Source organism: Rhodamnia argentea, chromosome 7, assembly GCF_020921035.1.
Source record: "Rhodamnia argentea isolate NSW1041297 chromosome 7, ASM2092103v1, whole genome shotgun sequence".
Lineage (NCBI taxonomy): Eukaryota > Viridiplantae > Streptophyta > Magnoliopsida > Myrtales > Myrtaceae > Rhodamnia > Rhodamnia argentea.
The window spans coordinates 1402263-1427076 of record NC_063156.1 but is presented as its reverse complement, the minus strand read 5'-3'; the positions used below and the strand labels follow the sequence as shown (position 1 = coordinate 1427076).

Here is a 24814-nt window from a genome sequence, read left to right as displayed (position 1 = left end):
GAGTTGATGTTGGTCGAGAAGGGAGAGAATGGAAATCGGTATTTATAGGAGGCGAAGGACGGTCGTTTCAGAATGCCGGAGCTTTGACCTGGCCGTTAAAGTGGAACTTGGAAAAAAAAAATTAATTTTAGTTTCGGCCCCGTCTTGGTCGCTGTTCTCGGCGTTGGTTGTTGTCAAAATTTTTAACTTTGGTTATTTCTAGAAAATATCCTCACGTGATAAAAAAATAACATAATTATCATGCTATTCTTTTTATGAATGGACATCCACAATTATATATAAAAAATATATAAGCATTTGCGTATTTGTGGTATTCAATATAATTGTTAGGATGAATGTGTGAGTTGTATTAAAAAAGTCTTCTATCAGAAAATTAGTCTGGCATAGAGCAATTAATATATCTACACTAGTTGGCTCATAACTTACTGTCTTTAGTTTTAGGTTGGTCCAACTAGATATATTGACGGACTCGGACTTGGGTTCCGTTTTGGTGATCTTCTCAAGTGAATGTGTTGAACTTCCGTTACACACTCTCAACAGATAGTATATGAGCAGATGGTAGATTGGTGGACCCCCAATTTATTTCGGTGTTTGGTGTATATATCGATGGAGGAACCTGATGACCAACGCGATTTTCAAGCTGTGATAGACTTCATGGTTCGGTCTAGACAAAGAGATTGGGCACGAAGTTGGGCGTTAATAGCTATTCAAACTAAGATATCTTGATGCAGAAGGATATATGGATTAAAAGGGAGCAAGTTCTACTAAACTCACACGTGAGGGGGAGATACTAGGCAGGAAGTTGGGCATTGATAGAGATTTAAGCTGAGATGTTTTGATCCAAAATGATAACTGGATTAAAGGGGAGCAGAACTAACATTAAGCTCACATGTGAGGGAGAGATTGTCGGGATGCACATTTGAATTGTATTTGAAAAGTCTCGCATAAGAGAATTGGTATAATGTGATACAATTAATATATCTATCATAGTTGACGCATAACTCATTGGATTGAGTCTTTGATTGAATATGGATCCAATTTGGTATGTTGTCGGACTCCAATTAAGGTTCCCTCTTGACGATCTCCCTTAATAAAGGTATCGAATTTTCGTTCACGCTCCCAACTATGTATAACATTGTAACAAGGTTACTCCAACTGGATATTGTATACTACATATTTATTCATCTTCTTACTTGCACTTTACCAAATCAACTACTCTTTTTTAAAAGAAAATTATCACTGATTTTTATTCTAGCAATTCTAAGGCTTGCTCAACCAATGACCTCGCTCCACGTCAGGTGTGGAAAAGTTTTGGGATTACCGGGAGCAATGTTCTCATTACCATTACTTATGAGTAAATTTCCACAAAGCACTTTTAAGATTGGAAAGTAGGAATTTTTTACATTTGATATGTAAAAAAAAATTGGTCTTAAGAATTTTCTCACGCGTTAGTTTCATGAAAAACGACAGACGTTGTTTGATTCGTTCTGCTGTAAAAATTTATGAGAACCATTTGTAATGGTTTATTCAAGATGCTGAAGATGAGGATTGTTTGAAGCATACGTATATTTACCATTTTGAATATGTATATCTTCAAGTCAAACGTTAGACTCCAAGCGTGTCTATGCTCGTATTGCCTTTATGTGCTCATGTAGTTGGAAAAATCTTGGAGGAACATTCGATCTGCTATTTAATGTACTATTGCTAATAAGTTGTGAAATATAATAAATGTTGGCTCTTTTTTCAAATGAATGAAATGTTGACTACAAATATATATTCGTCCTCTTCATATCTAATTCGACGTTTGTTCTCTTCTTCTTCTTCTTTTTTTATATGCCTCTCATTATTGACGAAGGATTGATTTTGAGAATGAAGATTATATTGAATTCACAGGATTTGGTAAAGGGGGGAAAAAAAAAGACCCTCGCCTGTCGTGGAATGATCCGATAAAAACCACTTCAAAATAAGAAATTTTCAAACCCTCACCACACACCACCCCCCCCCCACCCAAAAAGAAAACCTATATATATATACCTCAAATGAATGTCTATAAGAGAAGAAGACATGAAGGAGCTTGTTTGAAACTTTAAAAAACCTTATTTTATTTCTTCTTACAACTTTCCTCCTCAAAAAAATGCATAGTAAAAAATATACATACCTCAAAAATTTTGAAAAATCGTATGCGACTCAAGCATTTTGTGGTGAATAAAAGTAAAATTGAAGAGCTGACGAATTGTAAAAAGAAATTAACTGCCTATTGAAAGCCCTTCTTCACTGTGCTGGATTTATTTTGGTCAAAAGAAAATTTTCATCTATTAATTAGAATAATACTCGAGAGGCATAAAGAAGGCTTTCAAGCCTAGCAAATCTCAAACAACTGAAAAACAAAGCAAATGCCATAAAATAAATAACAAAGCATTGTCTATAGCTAAAAACATACTCTCATCCCTCAAAAACGTATCTGCCGCCATAAATGATTGGCGACCGATGACTGAATTTAGTGATGGAGCACTCGTTGAGATCCCTTGCTCCATTTGGAATGGCTGTCGATTGAGAGCGACCTAATCTCAGAGAGGTTGTGAAGCCACGTCACAACATTCTTTTCGGTGGTTATCGACTGGACAAATGGCTAAACTGATCTCCATGCTCATTCAAGATCAGCTACAGAAATTTATTCATACACACAAACACCCACAATAGGTCACGAGAGAAAAGAAAAGACAATCAAACAAAGAAAAAGAAAATTAGACACCGAGTAGATTCTCGGCTTCAAAAGAGCCTATTGGAGAGTTTCAAAAGAGGGCTGGGTTTTTGGGAGACGAGGGAGCTTGCTGAGAGAGAGAGAGAGAAGAACGAAACCATGTACCCTTCTTGGAAGGAAATTTACTTTTCACCTCCTTGTGCTAGATTGCCTGGTTATGTTTTCATCCATGGTGCGTTCGGTTCACGAAAGATAAATGAGTCAAGGAAAATATTTTCCGTCAATAGAAAAAAAAAATCTTCAAAAGTGGGGAAAATAATTTCCTCTTTTTCTCTCTATCTACATGCTTTGAATTCTTTAATAATTTTTCAAATGATTATTAGTTTTTTCTTTTACTTTTTTCTTTTCTTCTTTTGCTCTTCATTTCTTTCTTTTTCTTTCTTTTTTCCTCTACCGATCGCTAGGCCTCGACGACATCCGATAACCCGGCCAAAGACGTAGCTCGCCAAGCCTCAAGCTCGGGCGATCCCGACAAACTTGAGCTCGCTTGTGTGGCCATCGGCAGCAAGCCTTCAGCCTCGAGCTCTCCTGTGGCCATCGCTTGCTAGTCGCGGTGGAGGAAGGAGAAAACATAAAATGAAAGAAAAGAGAAAAATAAAAAATAATTAAAATTTTGATTTTTTTAAAAACGTGAGAAAAATAAATAAATAGAGTGCATGGAGGAAAATCTAATCCGATTTTCCATACTAAACGGCGGTAAATAGTTTTTCAGATCGTTTTCAGTTTTCGCGAAAGGAACAGAGGCTAGATTAGAAAATTTGTGATAAGAGCTTGATAAGGTTGGCTTTTCGTGTCTAAAGGTGGAATTTTGTCTGTATCGCTAATGCACGCTTGGGATGCCCTGAGGTGGACTAGCATGGCCTAGAGATAAAAGAGGGCCCTCCCAGAATCTTCTAAGCACGACTCATGTTGCTGAATCCGCGCCGCACCTCGTCCAGGTTTGATTCCGACCGAGTCAGAAAGTCAAAGTTCTTCTCCAAGGTTCAAGACAATTAAAATTCAAAGCATATTAGTGTGAACAGATGCAAGGTCGTACAGCCCCCAAAATTCGTCGGTCTCTCTCCCTTTCTCTCTAGTTTTCATCTCTTCTTTGCAGTCCAATAATCTTTTCAAACTGTTTACAAATTTTCAAGGACGCACGGCAATCAAAGTCTAATCTGCCTGCTCCAAGGGCAGACAAAAGATTGAGAAAAACCTGATTACCGCTTCATTAACAGTGAACTCGGTTTTTTTAATGGCCATGTCGCAGCAAACGTTAGATGTAAAACCAAAACTGTTGTCTGATGATCTATGTCCCTAGCGAAAGTACTAGGAAACCCAATATTATTGTCTGATTTTTTTACCCTAGCAAAGTAATAAGAAAGCTTATTAAAGTCGCTTTTTGTTGCGGTTGGGAACGAGACAAAGTAAACTGCAAAAGAAGATTTTGTTGAATATACATTGGAAGGTACACGCGAGAGGGTATTAAGTGAATTGGAAATACCACTTCACAGGTGATTCGATAAGGAGCAGTTAATATATTTAATTAGCCTATAACAAGCGACTATTGAAAATCGTGACGATGATTGTCGTTTTCTCCCCTTAACTATGTGATCGAGAATTTCTAATTGTGCGATTTGGAGAAAGGATGAAAAGAGAAATGCTATGAGGATGTGTTTGCTAGCTCCTTATCTATATCGTCCACTAAAACTTATACTTATTGTACGAATGTCAAATCAGTTATCAACTTTTCAATTTTGTTAATTAAGTCTTAAACTTTTGAGTAAAAGTCCAATAAAGTCATCATGGCCAATTTTTGTTGGATATCGTTGACATGTTGATGTGCCATGTGGAACGGCTGGCAATGTTTATATTAACACGTCAACAATTTTTGACCAAAATTAACCGAAAGACTATATTGAAATTTTGTGCAAAAGTTAATTAAAATGACAAAATTGAAAAGTTTTACGATTGAATTGAAATAAGTAAACTAAGTTAAGGCCGAGTATGTAATTTTCCCGGCGAAAGGACACTAAAAATGTCAAAATTTGCGTACGACACTCACTTTAGTGTCAAAATTTTTCACCGGCTCACATAAATGCCAAATCGGATAAAAAAAAAGTTCACTTAAGTGCCAATGGCAAGGAATTTCGATAAAAAAAAATATACGTGACATTTATAATTAAATTATTTTAGTGACGCGTCATTTATAATTAAAAACCAGTCCACGTGAACTCCACCTAGCAATTTTTTTTTAAAATCAATCCACGTGGCAAATTTCTTTAAAAAAATTCAGTCTTCAAATTAAAGATAAACTAAAAAAGAGCTAAAACAAGAAAGAAAAGAAAAGAAAAGAAAAGCGGGGTTGCTTGCAACAATGAGGGCTTGCACAATATTGGCGAGACCCACACCCTAGGTCGACAGGGGTCACCAACCATTGGCTGGGCACAGCAACCCCCGTCGACTAGCCCCCATTCATCGCCAGCCATTGCTGGTGACGGTGGCGAGGGCTGTCCAAGCCCTTGCCACAGGAAGCAACCCTTTTTTTTTTTTTTTAGTTTTTAGCTTATTTTGTAGTTTTGTTAAACTTTTAGCCAACTTTTCTATTGCTGACTAGGATCCTCTTATGAGCTACATAGATGCCATGCAAGATTTCCAGCAACGCTCATCAATTTAGTTCTATTGATAAAAAATCGCTGACGTGGCATCACGGCATTGACGTGGACAGTTTATTTATAATTTTTAATATTCTTATAAAATAGTTCAATTTTTTTTTATATTTTTTCTTCCTTTTCACTTGTTGGCTAGCGGCCCCATCGACTTAGGGCCGGCAAGGATCGTCGACTCTTTGGCCATAGGAGATGGGTCGCGGCCCTCCCCCCGCTAGCCACAACGAGGGCATTGCAGCCCTCCCCCGCCCTCACCATGGCCATATTTGGCCAATCCGCCGTGGGTCGCTGGCTCCCGCAAGCTCTTACCCATGGCCGGCGATCTATGTCAGCAATTTTCGGTCAATAGAATTAAATTAGCAAGATGTGAAAAGATTTAAAACAAAATTAGCAAACTTAAAATGTTTAGAGCTAAATTGGCAAAAGTACGAAAGGTTTTGGACTTTTTTGACAATTTTCCCCAATATTTCCCATTTTGTCTCGATAATTTCTCTTCATTAATTAATACCTCATAATTTCTTATATTATTAGTTCACACACATACATGTATATTATGTATGCATATACATAATAAACATATTATTAGTTCGCGCGTTTTGTTGCGACTGAATTAACAATTAAGACTAAATTAACATCAGTAGAATATGTTTAGAATTGATTGAACAGTTACTTCATTTATTGTTTATCTAAATCCTTTTTCATCAGATAGTTAGTAGCCATAGTTTCATATGCTAGTGACGCTGCATGTGACGCCCCATTTTCAGAAGATCCCTCGTCTTTTTTCTTTCCACACTTGCAAAGTGAAAGGACATAACTCCTGTGAATCACTGTAGATTCGACACAAAAAAAAATGAAAAAAATAAGAGGAAGTGCATGGCAGTGGAATGAGCACCCAACCTATTCACAGCTAAAAAGGCACGATGAAAATATTATCACCAGAATCCACATAGACCAAGTCCGATGTATCAAACCAGTCCTATTGAAGATCTTGAGCTTCCCTCCATTCCACTGAGTAATCATATCGGCCTTCCTATAATCTTGGACCTCATTGATGGTCGAGAGAAGAAGGGACCGTTCAAAATCACATAGTTCTTGTGGGACATCTCACTAGTTATATTTGGGAGATGATAATACGACATCTCAATAGCTCTTGTGGGGCATCTCACTAGTTATAGTTGGAAGATGACAATACGACATCTCAATAGTTCTTGTGGGACATCTCACTAGTTATCCAAGTTCTTCTGGCGAAACTTTTGGGATTTGGAAGGCTCGCGTGCGGTCGACATTGAGAAATGATTAAGCGACTGCCCTTAATTTACTGTGAAAATAACGGTTTATTTTGGGCCACAAAAAAAAATAAATAACAGATAATTATAAAATTATTGCAGTTTCAATTCCTTTAAGAATTTGTGACTCACAACGTACGGTTACTCTCACAATATCCCAAAGACTGTTATGCTAGCAAAACCCATCAACGTTCAATTTCTCTCCTCCATCCCTAGCATGTTGTTATTTCTAAAAAAAGAAAAGTTGGGACATAATATCAGGTGGTGAGAAAATCGTTTAGGCTTTGTAGGGAGAGTAGTTTTCGTAAGTCGACTGCGATCATATCGCTTACTCAAGAAAAGTCTACAGTTGGACGACACGTATCATTGTGTCCAATTTAGATGCGATGATTGCAGCAATGACGGCATTATAGTCCTGAATTAGGTGCAACAAAACGAGTCTAGAAACAATTAAGTCCTAGTCCTACGCCACTATATCCTCCTATAACCATGAAATCATTTTAGATTATTGTTTATTTCTTGCTAAATTAAAAGACCAGTGAGGCACAACTAGAATAGCAATATTTTAGTGTCGTCATAAAAAAATTTCACACCAATTACAAAATATTCGACTAAAAATGGATAGTCCACCGACATGAGGTAAGCCCTCCGTAGTCCATAGAACAGCCTTAGCGCCAATGCAAAAGTGTGAAAATTTTCGGTTATGAAAGGGATAACCCTCTAAAGTGGTGTGAATTCCTCATGGTCAATAAAGCGCCCTTAAAATTGGGGCAAAAGTTTTACGACTCTCCTCCTTCTGAATATGGTTTGGCCGGTGTGACTGCTATCGAAAGTAGATTTGAACACGCAAATCTGAGAGTTGAAAGTCGTAATCGCTTGAATAGCTACACCATAGGTTGGCCAATTCCAAATGTGGTTACGCACATGAAAACCCAAGTCATCGATCACATATGGGGAAGAAGAGAATTGCTCCATGATCCAATCTATGAGACTTGTTCCACGGTAATTACTTAGTCAGAAAATGGCCAATGTGCCCAAGCACAAAAGGGTCATGTACATTGTATACCTCATCATCCCACATTTCATAATCAGTTCTGCTTCTTTTTGGCTAATGGATGTCAACCGTTGTAGCTCTCAAAAGGGTCTTTCGGCTACGTGCCGGGTGTTGAGGCTTGCTTCTCATTGCAAGTTTCTATACACGATAAGGTGAGGTAGAGCACATATTGCATTAACATAAATATGATTTTCTTCTTTGTTGAGAATACTCATGCTATTGGGGCTCCATTTATATAGCTTACAAAAATGAATGAATGACAAATATTTTTATCGTTCAGGAAAATATTTAGATATAAATTATTGTCGATCATAGAAACTTTATTTATTGACTAATTATATCAAGCAATGCGAGCGATTCTTTTTAGAACAAAAAAATGTTCCACAAAACATTTAGTTTTAACGAAACAAACGGAGCCTAGATAGTGGTTAAGTCTTCAACCATCGGATCCTTGATTTGAATCGGCCTAGGAACTATGGTTTTAAAAGCTTCAACTCCTAGACCAATTGATAAATACCACCAAGTTGGCCACATTCTAATTAAACTCTTAATCAGTTGGCCAATCCCTTGGAAATCACACACACTGACCTCAGTTTAAGATACTTGTATCATTTGTGCTGCTCTCTTACATAGACAAATTAAACGATGTTGAGTAATTCAATCTCATAAGGGAGTGTAAACTAGACCTAATTAATGGACATGCAAAGCCTAATACATACCAAAACTCCATTTTTTTTTTCTTTTTGGTCGAAACCAAAACTCTATTAAGTGTCATAAGATGTGATTTATCGTGGCACTGATATCGTAATACCCTAAAAAAATCCCGTATAAGATGAGAAGAGTGTATTGTAAGGACCCACCAACATATTTACCAATTAAGTCTTTTCGAGACCCGACACCAATTGATCAGGCTAGGTCGTCACAAACACGACCACCTATATATTTTAACATACTTATCATTAAGATCAAACTTATAAGTTCGATCAAAATGGAATAAAAGAGAGCTAAAGTGTTGGTCGGTGCTTCAGCGAAGGAGATCATAAACATATTGGGATCTCAACTTCCAACGAGTAGACACTAGGAGAGACTAGTCACAGACCAACGTGCCGACTTCCCAGGTCACTATCGTCATCATACCTTTGCAATAACACTTCTTTTATGGCGGTGCCGCGTTGTATTCTGCCAGGAAAGCATTTTGTGCCACTGAAAGGAGAGAACCAATTTGATAACAAGCACTTTGGTGTTGAAAATAGTCAAGTAGGTCAACAGATCTTTTTTTACATCGACCTTTTTACTCGCTTTATTTGTTATTTTAACTCTTTACAACCTTTTTTCACAGTCTGCTTGCATACTAATCAGATTTTGGGGTCGTGGCACTTGCATGCATTGGCTCTTTGCTATGGACGGCGCCGCGTCAACCTCTTCTCCAATTTGTGGTGCTCTTAAACCAAATCGGGTTTAATTAGTGGCCTTCTCCAATTTGTTGTGCTCTTAAACCAAATTGGGTTTAATTAGTGGTCTCAGGGGGTTCTCATTGTAATCTCTATTTTATTCTATCGAAATGATATTTTATGTGTCAACATCCATATAATATTCATATCGTCATGTGTTAGATAGGCACGTAAAAAGCACATATCGCATTAGTAAAATTCATACTCCCACAATTAATGTCGATGTGCGCTTATTAAGAACTCTATTCTGAATTGCATTACATTCACTCACATTAGTCTGTGTACACCGAAAGTCATACACGCTATCGAATCGGAAAACCAAAACTTAAGTCCTCATAGATGATTGTTGTTGATTGAGAACAATTGTCATGGACATTAACATATAATAGAGATAATTCGTCCGCCCTTTTTCTGCCTTCTGTTCATAATGGGTATCCAAACTTATGGGAAAAATACAAAATTACTGCAGATAGACTTTGGCGATGAAAATCATGTGGGGGAACTTCCTAAGTGGTCCTTTAAACTCGTGGGCTTACAACCTTTCCCAGGCCACAATACATCTTAAGTACAAAGTCAACCAAAAAATAAAATCCAATTTAGAAGGACAACAGCGACAATTAAAAGGCGGTGCGACCCGTCAACGTGACTCTTTCCGACTTGGCCGGAGAACCCACGTTTTGTTGGGCTGTTTGTGGCTGGGGGTTCTTCTGAATTTTGGCGACCGCCCCCAAACTAAAATTCCGTGTTTGGTCGGAAAATCTCTATTTTCTCCCTTCGGGTGTCGCGTAATAAATATGAATCATGTGAGGATGCGGCCGCAATGATTTACTGACCCCTTTTCTGTTCAGTGAAGAATTGACGGTTACGAAATTCTTAAGGCATAAAAACCACCATTTGAGAGAAATAAGAAATGTTAATTAAAGAGGAATATGTGGAAGAAGTACGTAATACGCCAAGACCTTGATTCTCTGCACCTGACCTCTTCGAAGAAGAAAGCATGTGATAAACATGGAGGAAATTATCCAAAGGTCCTAAACTTATTATATGGCGGTGAATTATGTTCTAAATCTTTAATTTGTACATATTCAGTCATAAACCCTTTGACGATCTACCAATTTAGTTCTAAACCTTTTGAAGAGCGATCAATTTATTCCTAAACCTTTTGATGATTTGTTATTTAGTCTTTCCGATCAATTTTGATTAGGAATCATTGACGTGGCAGAGTAGCCAGCGTTAGCCGTCGTACATGGCACGTTCGATGCTGATATGGACAACTTCGTCAATTTTTTTAATTTTCGAAATTTGTTTCCCTAATTTTTTCCTTTTCCTTTCCTTTTTTTTTTCCCCTTTTTTCATCTGATAGCCATTGTCGAGCCTCGCCAATGGCCAGTAGAGGTCGATAATGGCCCTCCTCGGCCTCAAGCGAGAGCAGCCCTCCCTAGCCCTAGCACGGGCGACCATCGCCTAAGGCCGGCGAAGAAGAAAGGGAAAAAAGAAATAAAATAAAAGAAATACAAGTATAAATAGGACGCCCTCTCCTCATTTGGATCATCCAAGAATTGAGTAACACGAGTATTCTTAGGAGCTTATTTTTTAAGAAAACTCTCTCTACATATCTGCTTAGGTTCCCAATCTCAGATATCGACTGCAATGCTAACACGTCTAATTTAGCAACTTCTTACATAAAATACACGAGTAGTGCGGTGTGCTATTATTCTTATGTTTATATTTATATTTTATGTGGGAGATTTCTCAGGCATTCCCTTTGTTTAGGTATTCAAGACATGAATATCAGTGCTTTATGAGTGACATATTTCTACTTTTATAAATTATACATACAGATATGTTGGATTTGCCTCACACGCTAAGGAGGTCCTTTCGGTTCCAGGGGTACTATTCAAAGGGCCAAGCAACTGTTGCATCGGCCCAAAGAAATTTTTATATTTCCTGGATCCGATTGAGCCTAACTTTGACATTGGCATTCACTAGAGCTGCAAGTCAATGTTGCCCTGGTAGAGACCAGTCAAAGAGTTGATGTTGTGCTCGGGGCAGGCAGCATCCCCGAACTTGGCTCTGACCTGACCACACCGGCCACTTTGTATGCTGAGGATTTCACACATTTTGAACAGAGAGAGAGAGAGAGAGAGAGAGAGAGAGAGAGAGAGAGATGAACTTAAGTTGTTTTCGCAAGAGTCTGGATTTGAAATATGAGGGCGTCACGTTACACAAGAAGATGGAGATACGACACAGTTAGGAACATGCGAGGGAAGGCGTGGATTTGTATGTAATCTGGAATTATTAATTACAAACTAGTTAATTAACCGTAAAAAATTGAAATAAGAACCACTTTGTAATGATTAAATCAATGTACATAAAACAACTATGTTAGCAAATTTAATCGATGACGGTCAATTCTAATACAATTGCTAGAGTTATAATCTCCATATGATATGATCTATCGTAACATTGCAAAGCATCGATTTCATTTGTTATTAGTACCCTCTAATTTTCCACCAGTGCATTGAGACCATTAAACAAGTTTTATAATGGAAAACTGAGATAAGTGTTTTAAAATTGAGTCCATAATGGCACAAAGGTCCAAGGGTGATATCTTGCCCGTTGATATAGGAATGCATAAGGGCATAAGTCAAATGCACATTAGAGGACCCAATATCGATTATCCAAGATACTTGGAGCCGGCTATGCAATTAACACGATGCCGAGGCATTCTTAAGTCAAATTCTATTCAAAGTTCAAAACTTGCTGAGCATTAAGTTTTACAAGTCCAGGCTCAACGTGTCGATTCTCCATGGAGATAGAAAAAAATTTGCCATTTCCCCAATTCTCTTCCTAAATGGGGAACTATTGACCATAGCTGCTCTTTTAGACATCCAAACTCTCCATTTGACTTCTGACAAAGGAAAAAAAAAAAAATAACTCTCCATTTGACACCTTGAGAAAATAAACTTGACAAACAATACCGGTGATCCATGGGTTTTTCTCCCTAGGGACGTTTTCCATGACAAATTCCGTGAGATACACATGTTTTTCCTCTATCTTGACTTAAACCTCAAGATTTCCCACTGAAAAGTACCTTTGTGAATATCAAAATGGCATGACGAGAATGCTGGAATTAAGCTAAACCATAAATAACTATTGGTGTACAAACATGCTTTGCTTTTAATTTGAACAAAGTGAATACAACCACAAATGAGTGGTCATGTTGGACTCGCGACTTCGAGCAGCTAAAGCTTAAAGTCTTGCCCAAGAATGCAGAACGAAGAAACTGCTAAGCCCTTTTAGACATGATGCAGACCTATCAGTTTGCTTCAGTGTCAACTCAGGAGCACTGCCTTAATAGTCAGGTTCCTGATGCAGTCAGCTCAATCTTTACTACCACGTTAAAAGAACTTTCTCAGGCATCAAATCACCATTGCTTCAAAGCCTATTACTCCTCTGGAACATAAGTTAAATCACAAATCTTCTTATCTCTCGATTAGAGCTGACCAAGAAAAGAAGCAATTGAGTACATGAATGAATGGAACTGCCATATCTAGGACCCAATCATGATATAACACAATAAGCCAATGATGTACCTGGCGCTCAGATTGATGTCTACACAATCAACTGGCTTTAGCATCGACATGCCCTCAAGTCTCTCAGAAGTCATGGAACAGCATGATAGCATCATCAAGCTTCATCAGAGATGATTCCAGCAGCAACCTCACGGTTCTTAATCGATTGTACCTCTTCTCAAGCGGCCCACTTCTTTTCTCAATGGGAAGATTCAGAAGCTGGAAGAAAGAACATCAGATTCACTTAAAAGTAACACCTCTCACTCACTGCACAATATAAAAGAAAACCAAGCAAATGAAGTGCCTAATTCTTTGTTTTAGTTTTTCCCTTATTGGGTCTAGAGAGGCAAGGGAAGGTGAGAGGGGGCAGATGTCACACTACGGAAGCAGATCAGCAAACAGAAACGAAGAGATGCGCGAGCAAACAGAGACAAATGATATAAAAGTAACATTAGAGATATGTCTAAATATGTGCATGTGAAACCTCATTTTCTTTCTCCAGTTCGTAGGCCACCCTCAGATTCAGATTCAGTGCAGCATGGTACATCTCATCCAACACATGGGGCCAAAGAGTGGATTTGTTTACTTTCCACAACAAGAATTGTGTTTGTCTAGGTCCAGTGACAACTACTTTCTGCAAAAATCAAACGTAATTCATAAGAAGTACGCTAAGGACAATAACTTTTGATCATGATTAAGAATGCAAATGGATATACAAGAAACTTCCACGCCTGGAGAAGACTTACAACAGACAATATAAACGTCCCACTGCAGAAACACTTTGACATCAAGCATAATCCATGAGTGTGGCAACCAAAGTACATGAGCATAAGAGAATATGATCACGAGAATTTCCAACCATACCTCCATGTGCAAGAATTCATCTTTCCAGAGCCTAAAAAGAATTTTTGATGTCTCCGTCTTATCAACAAATGCAGTGCTGGAGATCTACAGAAAAGGAGCTAAGTAAAAATAATGTCTCAGTCCTAGCAGCAACTTACTAGACAAACATTTTCTTGAAGTACCGGAAAAAACACGTAAGATCTCGAATAGTCACATCAAGAACCTAAGTCACTTGGCAATGATGCTTGCAAGAAAAACTAAGGTCAACAGCGTAACACAAGTGAGTCAAATCAGAGAATCGTTGATTTTCTACTCTTGTTGGCCTTCAAAATTTACGTGACACATGATGACAATGCTCAGCGCTTATGCATTCCAAAACTTCTATATAATCAAACTGGGAACTTTGATTACCATCATAACTGGGGATGAATAATTGGAAACCAGGGGGTAGCCTAGCCATAAAAACTAGAGCAATAAGACCCTTAGAAAGGCATATTCAGCATAAAGAATACCTAAGTAATTAACTAATAGACAATGTTGATGATACAATAACTAACAAGAGTGCTTGCAGCACTTAGAATGATCCTCAAGATGTGTGGCTTCTCAGATTTTCAGAGCCAAAGTGGACATACGACATAAGGGAAGTGAAGAGTACAAAATGCAGGCGAATCCATGATAGTAATGCTCATAACAGAAGCTGCAGATTGAAAATTTTCCTCTATAAAAAGATGAGAAGTTCTGCTCTTTTGCATCATTCGTGTTTTACATTAACCTGAAAGATGTAATTCAAAGAAATGCTTCCATCTCATATTCTAAATTTCAATGTATTACTTCGAAAGTTCTACAGAATTAAATTACGAAGGTTTTGCTTTTATAAGATAACCTCCAAGGCTACTTCTGCAAGGTCAAAATCAGCACAAGGAGGTGATAAGAGGAAGAGAGGAGAAGAAGGGAGAAGAGAAGAGGGGGGGTGGAGAGAGTGGGAGGGGAAGGGTGGGGGGCGGGGGAAGGGGGGCGAGTCTGAAAATGATGGCTTCACGATGATGATCAAAAAGTGAAATATGGAGATCAATCAAACAGGCTAAAAAAGTAAAGAATGCATTGTGACCGTTCATTAGTTGTTTTCTCAGTAAGGAGCACCAAACAGCACACCAAAACAAAAAGAGTACATGCAAGAGAAAATAAAGGAAAATTTGGGATTCTCATTTGCATGTTTGAAAGTGCTACAGTTAAAAATGGGCAAAACCTGAAAAAAGACTAACCTTGTCAGTCTCAATTAGCCGATTGGCCTTTGACAGTAACCTAAATATTCTGTAAGCTTCCCGGCCATATCTTTTCAAGACAACAGACTCTACCTGCAGTTCAACACCACACACATACATCCAAATGGTAGTTAATCTTCATGATATAATATCTTAAGTAAAGATAAAAAGAGACAACAGACCTCTTCATTCTGAGCTAGTTCAATAATATTCTTCAAATCTGGACAAGACATGGGGATTTGTAAAATTTACAAATATGAAAATAATTGTGAAGATTAAAAAGAATGTGATGAAGACAAAACTCTTCATGTGAAGGAGAAAACAGCTAGAGGAACAGAGAGGCGACATTACCAATTTGATATGACTCATCTGTCCCTCTTTCACAACCCAACATAACAAGAGATGCTCTAAGATGATCCAATGTCATGGCACGTCCTGCTTCTCCTTTCATAACCTCTTCGTAAATCGTATTAATTGTCAATGGACCTGCAACATAAAATGCTACTTTTAGTGAAGAGACATAATCTACCAATTAGTTGAAGGAACATCATCATTGATTCAACGGCCAAGTCACTAGCTTAGAAACTGGAATTTGTACTTTTCTATGCCGAAGTTCTAAGGGATACTTCGAAACCTCCAAAGATCATCAATTATTCTATTCGAAATTGCCCCAGAACCATATTACCAGCATTATCTGTTTTCACTTTCTTCTCCATGCTTCTGGATGTCTCAAGCATTGCATTCAGAGCAACAGCCGCTCCACCATCAAGCCGTTCTCGAACATTCTCAACACAAGCCTAGAATAACAAAAAGAGCCTGATTGGATGTAAACTTGGGATTAAACGACCGAAAGATAAGTTCAACTTACAATTGCACAGAGAGAGAGAGAGAGAGAGAGAGAGAGAGAGAGATTCTGATGCATGTAGAACTACTTCGTTTCCATTATTTGTCAAATGTAACTACCAAGAAAAGATAAGTCCTCAAGTATATCATGCCCCCACGTTTGGACCATACTCTAACAATGTGCATCAAGCTCCATTCGGTTTCGACGTGACCAAAAAAATACATATTGTAACAGCATGAACAAGCTGTTTCTCAGTGTCTCCTTGGTCTTCTTCTTTTACCAAGGAAAACATGCCTCACACCATTGTAAGTCACACCGGTCTGGCCAGCACAAACTCGAGCTCTGCCCAGTCAGCTAAATGGCAAGAACTAGCAGTGATTATCTTGATTGGGACGTTAGCCACATTAGTTGCAAATAGGATCAACCTGGTCTGGGTTTTGACATAGCTCTATGTAAGGGCTAGTAGTTTTCCACTATGAGCTGCAAGATTGAGCTTCGATGGGGTTATGGTGCTCTGACCATGGAGCTAGTAGGTAGTAGGTATGAAGCATTACCTAAATATTTCATTTTCACTTTCTCACCTTTCTTGCAGTTAAACTTTGTGAAAAAAAGACCAGATAAACTGAAGTGTTTGCCTTAAAGATCATTTGTTGTGAAAATCCTTTTCAGTTGAATGTCAAAAGTTAGATAGTGTTATTCTCCAATATATGATTTTCATAAAAGAGATAATGAGAGTTTTGATATTTGCTAAGCACCATGCCTTGCTAGAAACCCTCTAATATCTATTACTGTGACAGTCACCTGAAAGGAAGCATCATGAAGAAGTCAGTGAAGGCAAACACAAACCCCCATTCAATGACTGTGCGGCAATCAAATCCCATCATTCTATAAATTAGCATTACAAACATCCTTGAGTCCCAAAAAAGAAGTGAAAAGCAAATTGTTCTTTGGTAGAACAAACTTTTGTGTGATCAGCATTTCCCTGAAAATTGGAAGGAGTTTAATTATATGGAACCCGGTAATTGGGGAAGAAAGGGAGGGGGTAGTGAGAGCGAGCAAAGGATAGCAAAGTAAATTCAATTAAATCTTATCAGCCACAAATGAACATTCTAACTAGAAAAAGAGTTCAATCCTCTGATATGAATGCAGTCTTTCCATCTCCTGATCTAAATGCAGTCGCAAAATGTAAATGAAGAGATGGCAAACCTTATGCCTGAAACGATGCATGAACTCCTGGACATTGACGCGCCAAAGTACTTGGCTGCCATCACTTCCAAGTTCTTTATCTGATTCCAAAGCATCACACTTCCTCTACACGTTGTTAATATATCTAATTAACAATAAGGTAAAGCTAATGGGCTGTGCAATCTATATATGTACCAACCTTCTCACCAACACCAGGGAAAGAACACTCCGTCTTCTGACCATCTTCTTCAGTAGTGGTATGAAAGATAGTAAGGAATCTTTTTGCTTCCATTGGAGCTGCTGCAGCAAGAACACGTTCTTCTATAGTCTGCGGCTCGGCAGCCACCTACATGCATATATTCATTATGGAAATAACAGACTACCAGTTTCACTTTCAAATTGACTATTGGTCAGATTGATGCATTAATGAGGTGATGGTACATGAGATAGATAGCTAATCACAGAAAACAAGCATTTCTCAATTAGGTTGACTATGTAGATGAATCATTTTATGCTGATGCACTTAGACATTGGGAGTAAAGAGCAACTAATAAACCTTCAGTCACTAATAAATAATGCAAATGCAGTAGGAAGCTCAGCATGAAAAAATCTTATCTCATGGTTTCCGAATAAGTTTGGTCATGTTTTGTGATGTGGATGAGGTATGAGAAAACCACTGAAAATTCAGAGTTCTCTTTACCCTAAAAACAAATCGTTCATGTGGTAGAAATATCCTCATTGCTAGAAGTTGATTTGCTGTGTCTGGAGAATGACATCACATATAAACCAAGTTTCTAGTGCCACTGATAGTCAATTAACAACAACTATTTATTGGAACAGAAGGCAAGAGCACCCAGCAATGGATATCTTTAGAGCAAGCACCTTAGAAAACTTGGTTCGCTTTCTTGCACGACCTTCTTCTTCACTTGGTGGAGAAAGATGTGGCTCAGGGTCTGGGCAGCGCTCAACAAATCTAGCATTTATGAGTTTAGAAAGGGTTTCTCGTGTAGCATCCTGAGCAGGACAATCTTCTGAATGGACACACAGGTTTTCGTAAGTGGTACGATTAGAATAATCATGACATGTGTTCTCTAACACAAACCCTTTTTTCCACTTTAAAGGTACAAAAATCACTTCAGCCTTCACACATAAAATTTATCAGCAATGCTATTTCTCGTTTTACAACTTGAATCCTAAGAACAAGCGAAATGAACAAGACTTGAGAATGCACCGTAAACGTGGTACAAGTATGAGAACAAATACGAAGAGATACATGAAGTTGACACACTTAAACATGATCTCAGAACCCATCTGTCATATGTTTTGACCGGTTTCCTTGAATAGAAGGAATCGTCATGTTGGTGAAAAGATCTTTTGCTAATGTCACAGATTGTTGACTTGAACACAATGACATGACATAATTGCAACGACTAGCTATATCTAAATAGCAGAGCCTATCAAAATCTCAATAGAAAAGGATTATCCAAAGCAAACAGCGTTGTCAATTTTAGCGACATCATTTGTGTTCGACTGCTCAGCTTAGAACTTGGAGCCAAAGGTATCTATTCATCCTCCATTTGCAGTGTGAATCGGACAGAAAATGGAGAATTAGAGGATAAAAACGCCAATATATGAAAGATTTGAGTACTATACTTATCCTATCAATGGCAAAACTTGGCATGAGACTTGCCTTGGCCAGATTTAGCTCTGTCAATCATCTTTTCCAATGTCAGCCTACCATGCTGGAGCAAACCTTGAAACAGTTCTACACACTGCCCATAACCAAACAAACAAACAAATTAACAAAGGACAAGGACCGACTTCATGAACTAGTTAACAATTTACGCCAGACGAGAGCAGAAACTGACTTCTTTGTCAAGTTCCTGCGAAACAACAGCTACGAACTTCGGGAACCTCATTCGATGAATTATATTATCAAACACTGCCATGTACTCAGTGCTACGTCTCGATTCATCTTCATCGCCACCTGTCCGCAGCATTACAAACAGAAAAATCAAACGAACGAAGTCATGATTCAATAATCCAGTTGCGAATCAAGACACAACCCACCGATTTTTACCTGGATGTTCGACGGAGAAGGCTTGTACACAATTCTGCTGGATCAAGACTAACAAGCAGTTTTTGACTTGAGAAGCTGAAATCTCCATGAAGCGGACGATGTTCCGGTGCGTCAACGGTCCTCGTCGGAGGAGACACTCGCACACCTTCTGCAAAAGCGCCGAGACTCATGATGCGAAGTGGATAGAGCACGTAAGTGCGACTATACATGCTCATATGCAAACAGAGAGAGAGAGAGAGATTACAGCGACGAGGTCGCCGAAGTGAGAGGAGATGATGTGGACGGCGTATTTGATGCCGTACTGCGACGGCGGCACCATTGTTCCGCCCCCTCTAGGCTGCTGCTGCCGCTGCCGCTGCTCCTGCTCCTGCTCCAACCGTTGCACTAAGGGAGACCACGTATTCGAAGAGGAAGAAGATGCAAGGGGGTCACAACTGGGCCTGAAGCTCATCTTGGGCCGGATAGTCAGGTATGAACTGGGCCATATTGGGCTTGAGATTTGCGGAATGATTCCAATCCGACCGTTCTTGTAACCGAAAACCAGATCCAACGGCTATGCCCGATTATTCAACTCTGGAAATTTCGGGAAAAGAAAGAAATTCTGAGAATTGCCTGAATCCTTATTCGATTGTCTCATTTTTAGTCAAAGCAACTATAAGAATCCTTATCCGTCTCTTCTAACATAGTCATAGCAGAGATTCCTTGCTTGAGAATTCTGGTTTCACTCTTTGCATTTGTTAGTCGATGCTAATTATCTCGTGTTTTCACTCTCTCAACTCTCTGGCCCGGTGGCCAGCGGAGGTCGTTGGGCCTCGGCTGGTGGCTGGCCGCTTCTACCGGCAAGAAGCTTAGGGGGCGCATGATAACACTTCTAGAGGTGGATTTCTGCACTATAAGCATTTATGGAGCAAAAATTCATTTGATAATGTAACTTCTCAAGCAGAAATCCATTTGGTTAAAAGTTTTACTAATGAAAGAAATTTTTAGTTCTGAAGTGAATTTTCACTTATGAAGTTGTTTTTTCCTCAATTTAAGAAGTTAAAAAATGGCTTCTCCAACTCAATAAGTACAAAAAAAAAAAAAAACTCAATAAGTACTTTTTGCTTCACCTTCTTTTTATTACGCTATTACCCTCTTTTCAATCATACTCACCTCCGCTAACTTCCGACAGCCACCCATCGTCGACCTTCACCGGCCGCCGTCCACGACCACCGCTAACCGGCGACCATCACCTGCCCCCGCCCACCACAAATCTCTGCCGGCCGCCACTCGCCAATTGCCCTTGGTAGCCAACCATCACCAACCTCCGCCGGCCATCGCTCATCGCCGACAACAACTATCGACCACCGCCAACCTCCACTAGCCACCACCAACCACCGCTACTGCCAACCTTCGTTGGCCGCGATCACCACTAACCGCCGATCTTCGTCAGCCGCGACCGCCTCTAATTGTAGCCCCGTGCCGCCAACCAACGACCACCGCGTTGGTCGCCGTCAAGTCGTTGTCTCCAGCCACGCGAAGTAAAAAATAAACAATAATAATATTTATTTTTAAAGAAATTTAAAAAGTTCAAAAATGAAGTAAAAATTTTTCGGCCGCCGATAATAATTTTTCATAAAACATTTTGTGTTAATAGTGTTTCAAAAGTAAGAATTTTCAATCGTTACCAAACGAATTTCTTTGATAAGAAATAACTTCTGGAGTATAAGTAAAAAAATCAACTTCTACTTTTGAAGAGAAGTAGAAAATCAATTTCTTGTTAGAAGTTGATTTCTAAAGCAAAAGTATTACCATACACGCCCTTACCCGACCAGTGCACTCCGCCAAGGCCAGGGGCTTCCTTAGCATAAACAGATGGGGAGTCAGAAAGCTCAATCGCGGGAATTTGTCGAGACTCGAACGGCTCGGTAGTCGTGGGGTTTGCGGAAGGGATTCGGGCGCCCTCCGTTGCAATAAACCGAAACCTTTGCACAGGAGACGTGATCCGTGGAGTGCTAGTGATCCGAGCGTGGAGACTTGGGAGTTAAAGACTTCTTATCACTTGTGGAATGGGCCGAGATGAGAGTCCATGGGCCGTATGTGACTTAATTAATGGGTGCAAAATGTTTGGGCCCACTGAAAGAAGTGAAGATAGCCGACTGTCTGAAGGCCCACCGTTTGAAGACCCTTCCCCTAAATTGGCCGACTTCACCCGCGCAGCCTTTTATGGAATATTTTGTGCTCTCAAAACTTATTTGTACTGTTCTAGCAGTACTCGTTATCGTGAATGAATGAAACAATCTCTATTCGACCTGAAAAAAAAAAAAAAAAACATATATATAGGTTTAAGACTTATTTGATAATTTCCCCGTATCGGCATATTGACCAATAAATTCGACCTATTGGTTCCACTGAACTTTTTCGTTGTGAGATTCTCTTTTCGTGTCTCGGATATTTTTTTCCCGCACCCTTTTCCTAAGTCAAGCGTCGAGCCAACCGCACCCGAAAAAAAAAAAAAAAAAGCCGGGGGCACAGCAAAAGGAGATCGAAACCTGGACGCAATGTGTTGGAGGAAAAGAACATGAAGGAGGAGCACGGCCAGTGAAAAGGTTGGGGAAAAGAAGAATGGGAAGCTTTTTGGTTGCAAATGGGAGCAGTTGCAATCCCAAGTACTTAAAAGAGGAGCCAACAAGGGCGGCCCCAGCTGAACCGAATCAAGGGGACACGGGGATGTGAGTGCATGGGGGGGAAGGTACCACAATTTGGGCGCGCGTGGGGGATGTGATGTGCCGATTGTGCCTTGTTATATTCGTCTCGGCACTATCACATGACATTGTCCCTGTGCGCAAACACTAAACAGTCCACAATGTTTTTTTTGTGACTTTAGATTTGGGAGGGGACCAGCTTTAACTTACATTGTTCATTACGAAGATGGTTATTTTATTATCGTACAATACCGTAAAAAAGAGGAAACGACGTAAACGGTCCATAAACTCTGGCCTCACATATAATATGGTCTCCGAACTTTTGATTTGTTCAAGGCGATCCCTAAGTCTTGTCTTCGTATGCAATGTTGTCCTTGAACATTAAATTTGGTCAATAAAGTTTCCAAAACTTTTGGTTAATGTTCAATTTACTAATTGGGCTGTATGAAAATATTCATTATTGTCCTTCCATTAATTCAAATTCGAGAAATATTGAACATTTTCGTATAGTTCATAGACTAGATTAAACATAAACGAAAAGTTTAGGGGACCCAATTAGATCCATCGACACCCACCTATCAAAAGTTATATATTCCTCCGAAGTCTCTCCACTCCGATTAGGCTTAAGAACACGGAAAATGAAGTGGTCATTCTGGACCATCTAATTTCAAACCTTGCTTTTTTTGTCGAATCAAACGATTATCCATACGGTAGATCCCATAATTCCGGAAAGTAGCATGAACACCATGGACGACACATTGGAGTATATAAACTTTGGCCCGATGTACAATATGATCTCTAAACTTTTAATTTGTTCAATGCCGTCCTTAAGTCTTGTCTCTATGTGCAATGTTGTCCTTGAACTTTAAAATTGTTCAATGAAGTGTTGGAGTTGGCGAATACTTTGGAAACTCTTGTTTTTCATACCGAGTGCGTCCATGTGAGGTTAGGGAAATCGAAGTATGAACCGACAACATGTGATCCCTACGCACGAAATGTCGGGGGTTCTGCTGCTCGGACAATGAACGGGGACTCGGGGGCACACCCTTAAAACAACATTGCATTTTAGGCTCATGTTGTAACTTGGCCTGTTTATTGTGGGATTCGGATAGGCCTAGGCTTTGGGCCCATTTTAAGTCATATATATTATACTTGTATGAGAGATCATTGTAACGAGTGATCTTGGTTGTAAACCTAAAATCATAGTAGAATCTCTTTACATGACGTAGCCCTATTTTTGGGTGAACCTGGATAAAAATTGTATGTCTTTCTTTTTCTATTTTCTGTGTGATTGTTATGATTCGATTTAAGATATAACCCATCATGAAATTTCTAAAACTTTTGGTTAATGTTTAGTTTACTCACTGGACTGTATGAAAATGTTTGATATTGTCCTTTCATTAATTCAAATTCGAGGACTATTGAGCATCTTCGTACAGTTCATAGACTAGATTAAACGTAAACAAAAAGTTTAGGGACTGCGATGAATCAAATAAAAGTTGATAGACCATGTTGCACATCGGAATAAAGTTCATATACCATATTGGACAAATTAAAATTTCAAGGACCACATTGCACATTGAGCCAAAGTTTATGAACCATGTTGTCACTATCCCTTGTAAAACAGTTCGCTAATTCATGTTTGTTTCTCCCAATAGTTTTTAGGGTCTTATCGCATATATATCTTCTACTCTTGACCATAGAGGAATGCTCGAGTTCTATTAATTGATCCATGATTTATGTTTTATCTTTCTTTCTTTCTTTTTTTATTTGTTTCGAGAAATACATCGATTAATTCCTATTCTTTCTTTTTCCATTGATTCCGTTCCGATCGAGATGTATGGATCCACGGATCTATGTGCCTATATATATATATATATATATATATATATATATATCTTATGTTCATGGATTAATGACAATGCGCAAAAACTCTGTTTGCCTCTGCCATTTTATGAGTCTCTTCCTTTTTGCATATGGCAGCGCCACTATCGTGCTATGTACGGACCAAGATTCGGATGCAAAGAGCAAGGATTTTTACATATTGGGAGATCGAACTCTCGAATTCCCTGCACTAGAAGCATATAGGAAATATCATTTGAACTTGATCATAGCACCATCACGATACCCAATTTACAACTAAGTTGTAGCATTTCACAGCTTCGCTTTGCAGAGGAAAAGAGAAAAAGGCTCGTTTTACTCAACCTTTGCTAGATTCCGCGCGCCGAATGTTTATTGCGACGAATCGGCGACTCGCGAGCTGCGTATTTAGCAAACGAGATTGAAATGGAGAGTGAATCTCTATGATTAGGAGGGTTAATGTTAATCTAGTCATAATTCGGGTGCCTCCTTTGGTTAATATGCCATAGATTCTCGACTAGTTTTGGGATGAAGATAAGATGGCATCTAACCCATTAAAGATGGAGATGATAAAGAGGGAAGTGGGAAAGAGAAAAGGCATCGTTTTCGTGGGAAGGGACTGGTGTTGTGATCCTCCGTAGCAGCATTGGTTGTTTGATTGCAACCCTTAACTTCCCAGACAATAACTCAGCCTCACTATCTTATATCGAGCCTCCTAAGCTCAGATTTTTTTTCCAAATTCCTCAACCGGAATCTAGATTTGGCACCTGTGCACCAGTTGTACATGTTAGTGCTATCAAATATGTAGTTTGTGTAGATAAGCATCGCAACGAAATACATCACTTCCTTTTGCCATTGTGCTGTCGAAGTTGCTAATTCATTTCCCCTCTTTTTTTCCCGCAAAAGTTTTACTGGAGAATTTAGGATGAAGCTTTCAAAGCGCAGATGATTATTATCTTTCACTAACAGTCGATGAGAACTGCGATTAATATATCTTAACTTATTTTAGATTACTTAGAAACGAAAAATAAAACCTTTTTTCTCATGGGCAATTTTTGAATATCGAAAGTAGTGTCGCAACAACAAAAATTAAGTAACCAAAGTTTAAGAACATATGACGGTAGTCACAGTGTATCACGACTTCTGCTGCTTGATGTATTGCTCTTTCTTTTTTTTTTTGCGAATCTTCACAATTCCACGCGTATCGCCGAATCGTACAACGTGCGTCACGGTTTGTCGTTCGATAATTGAGATGGGGGGTTCGAACTAGCGCCATGGAAT

The 24814-nt window shown here is 39.0% G+C and overlaps 1 protein-coding gene across 6 annotated transcripts; it reads right to left on the bottom strand.

Annotated features, from left to right (window-relative positions):
- Positions 1-12360: 12360 nt before the first annotated feature.
- LOC115744094 (DNA-directed RNA polymerase III subunit rpc3) lies at positions 12361-19441 on the bottom strand. 6 transcript variants are annotated; one of them, XR_007199329.1, is made up of 15 exons: positions 19234-19441; positions 18990-19137; positions 18778-18896; positions 18600-18681; positions 17792-17940; positions 17109-17255; positions 16931-17035; positions 15566-15677; positions 15232-15366; positions 15063-15100; positions 14881-14973; positions 13640-13723; positions 13260-13409; positions 12797-12994; positions 12361-12702 (listed from the first exon to the last, which is right to left on the bottom strand). XR_007199329.1 is itself a non-coding variant. In XM_048282774.1 (14 exons), the coding sequence occupies exons 1-14, from the start codon at positions 19438-19440 to the stop codon at positions 12860-12862; spliced, it is 1704 nt and encodes a 567-aa protein (XP_048138731.1). In that variant the 5' UTR covers position 19441; the 3' UTR covers positions 12361-12859. The 6 variants fall into 6 exon arrangements, 4 of the variants coding, with proteins under 4 accessions (XP_048138731.1, XP_048138732.1, XP_048138734.1 ...); XR_007199330.1 differs by having other exon boundaries at positions 12361-12706; positions 12800-12994; XM_048282774.1 differs by having other exon boundaries at positions 12361-12994.
- Positions 19442-24814: the final 5373 nt, after the last annotated feature.

What these genes read in the sequence shown, in the direction of transcription:
- LOC115744094 (XM_048282774.1), bottom strand. Translation starts at nt 19,440, where the DNA reads ATGAGCTTCAGGCCCAGTTGTGACCCCCTTGCATCTTCTTCCTCTTCG. An exon ending in CTTCTCCGTCGAACATCCAG is followed by an intron (nt 18,897 to 18,989) that starts GTAAAAATCGGT and finishes TGCTGCGGACAG; the next exon opens with GTGGCGATGAAGATGAATCG. An exon ending in AACTGGAGAAAGAAAATGAG is followed by an intron (nt 12,995 to 13,259) that starts GTTTCACATGCA and finishes TCTTTCTTCCAG; the next exon opens with CTTCTGAATCTTCCCATTGA.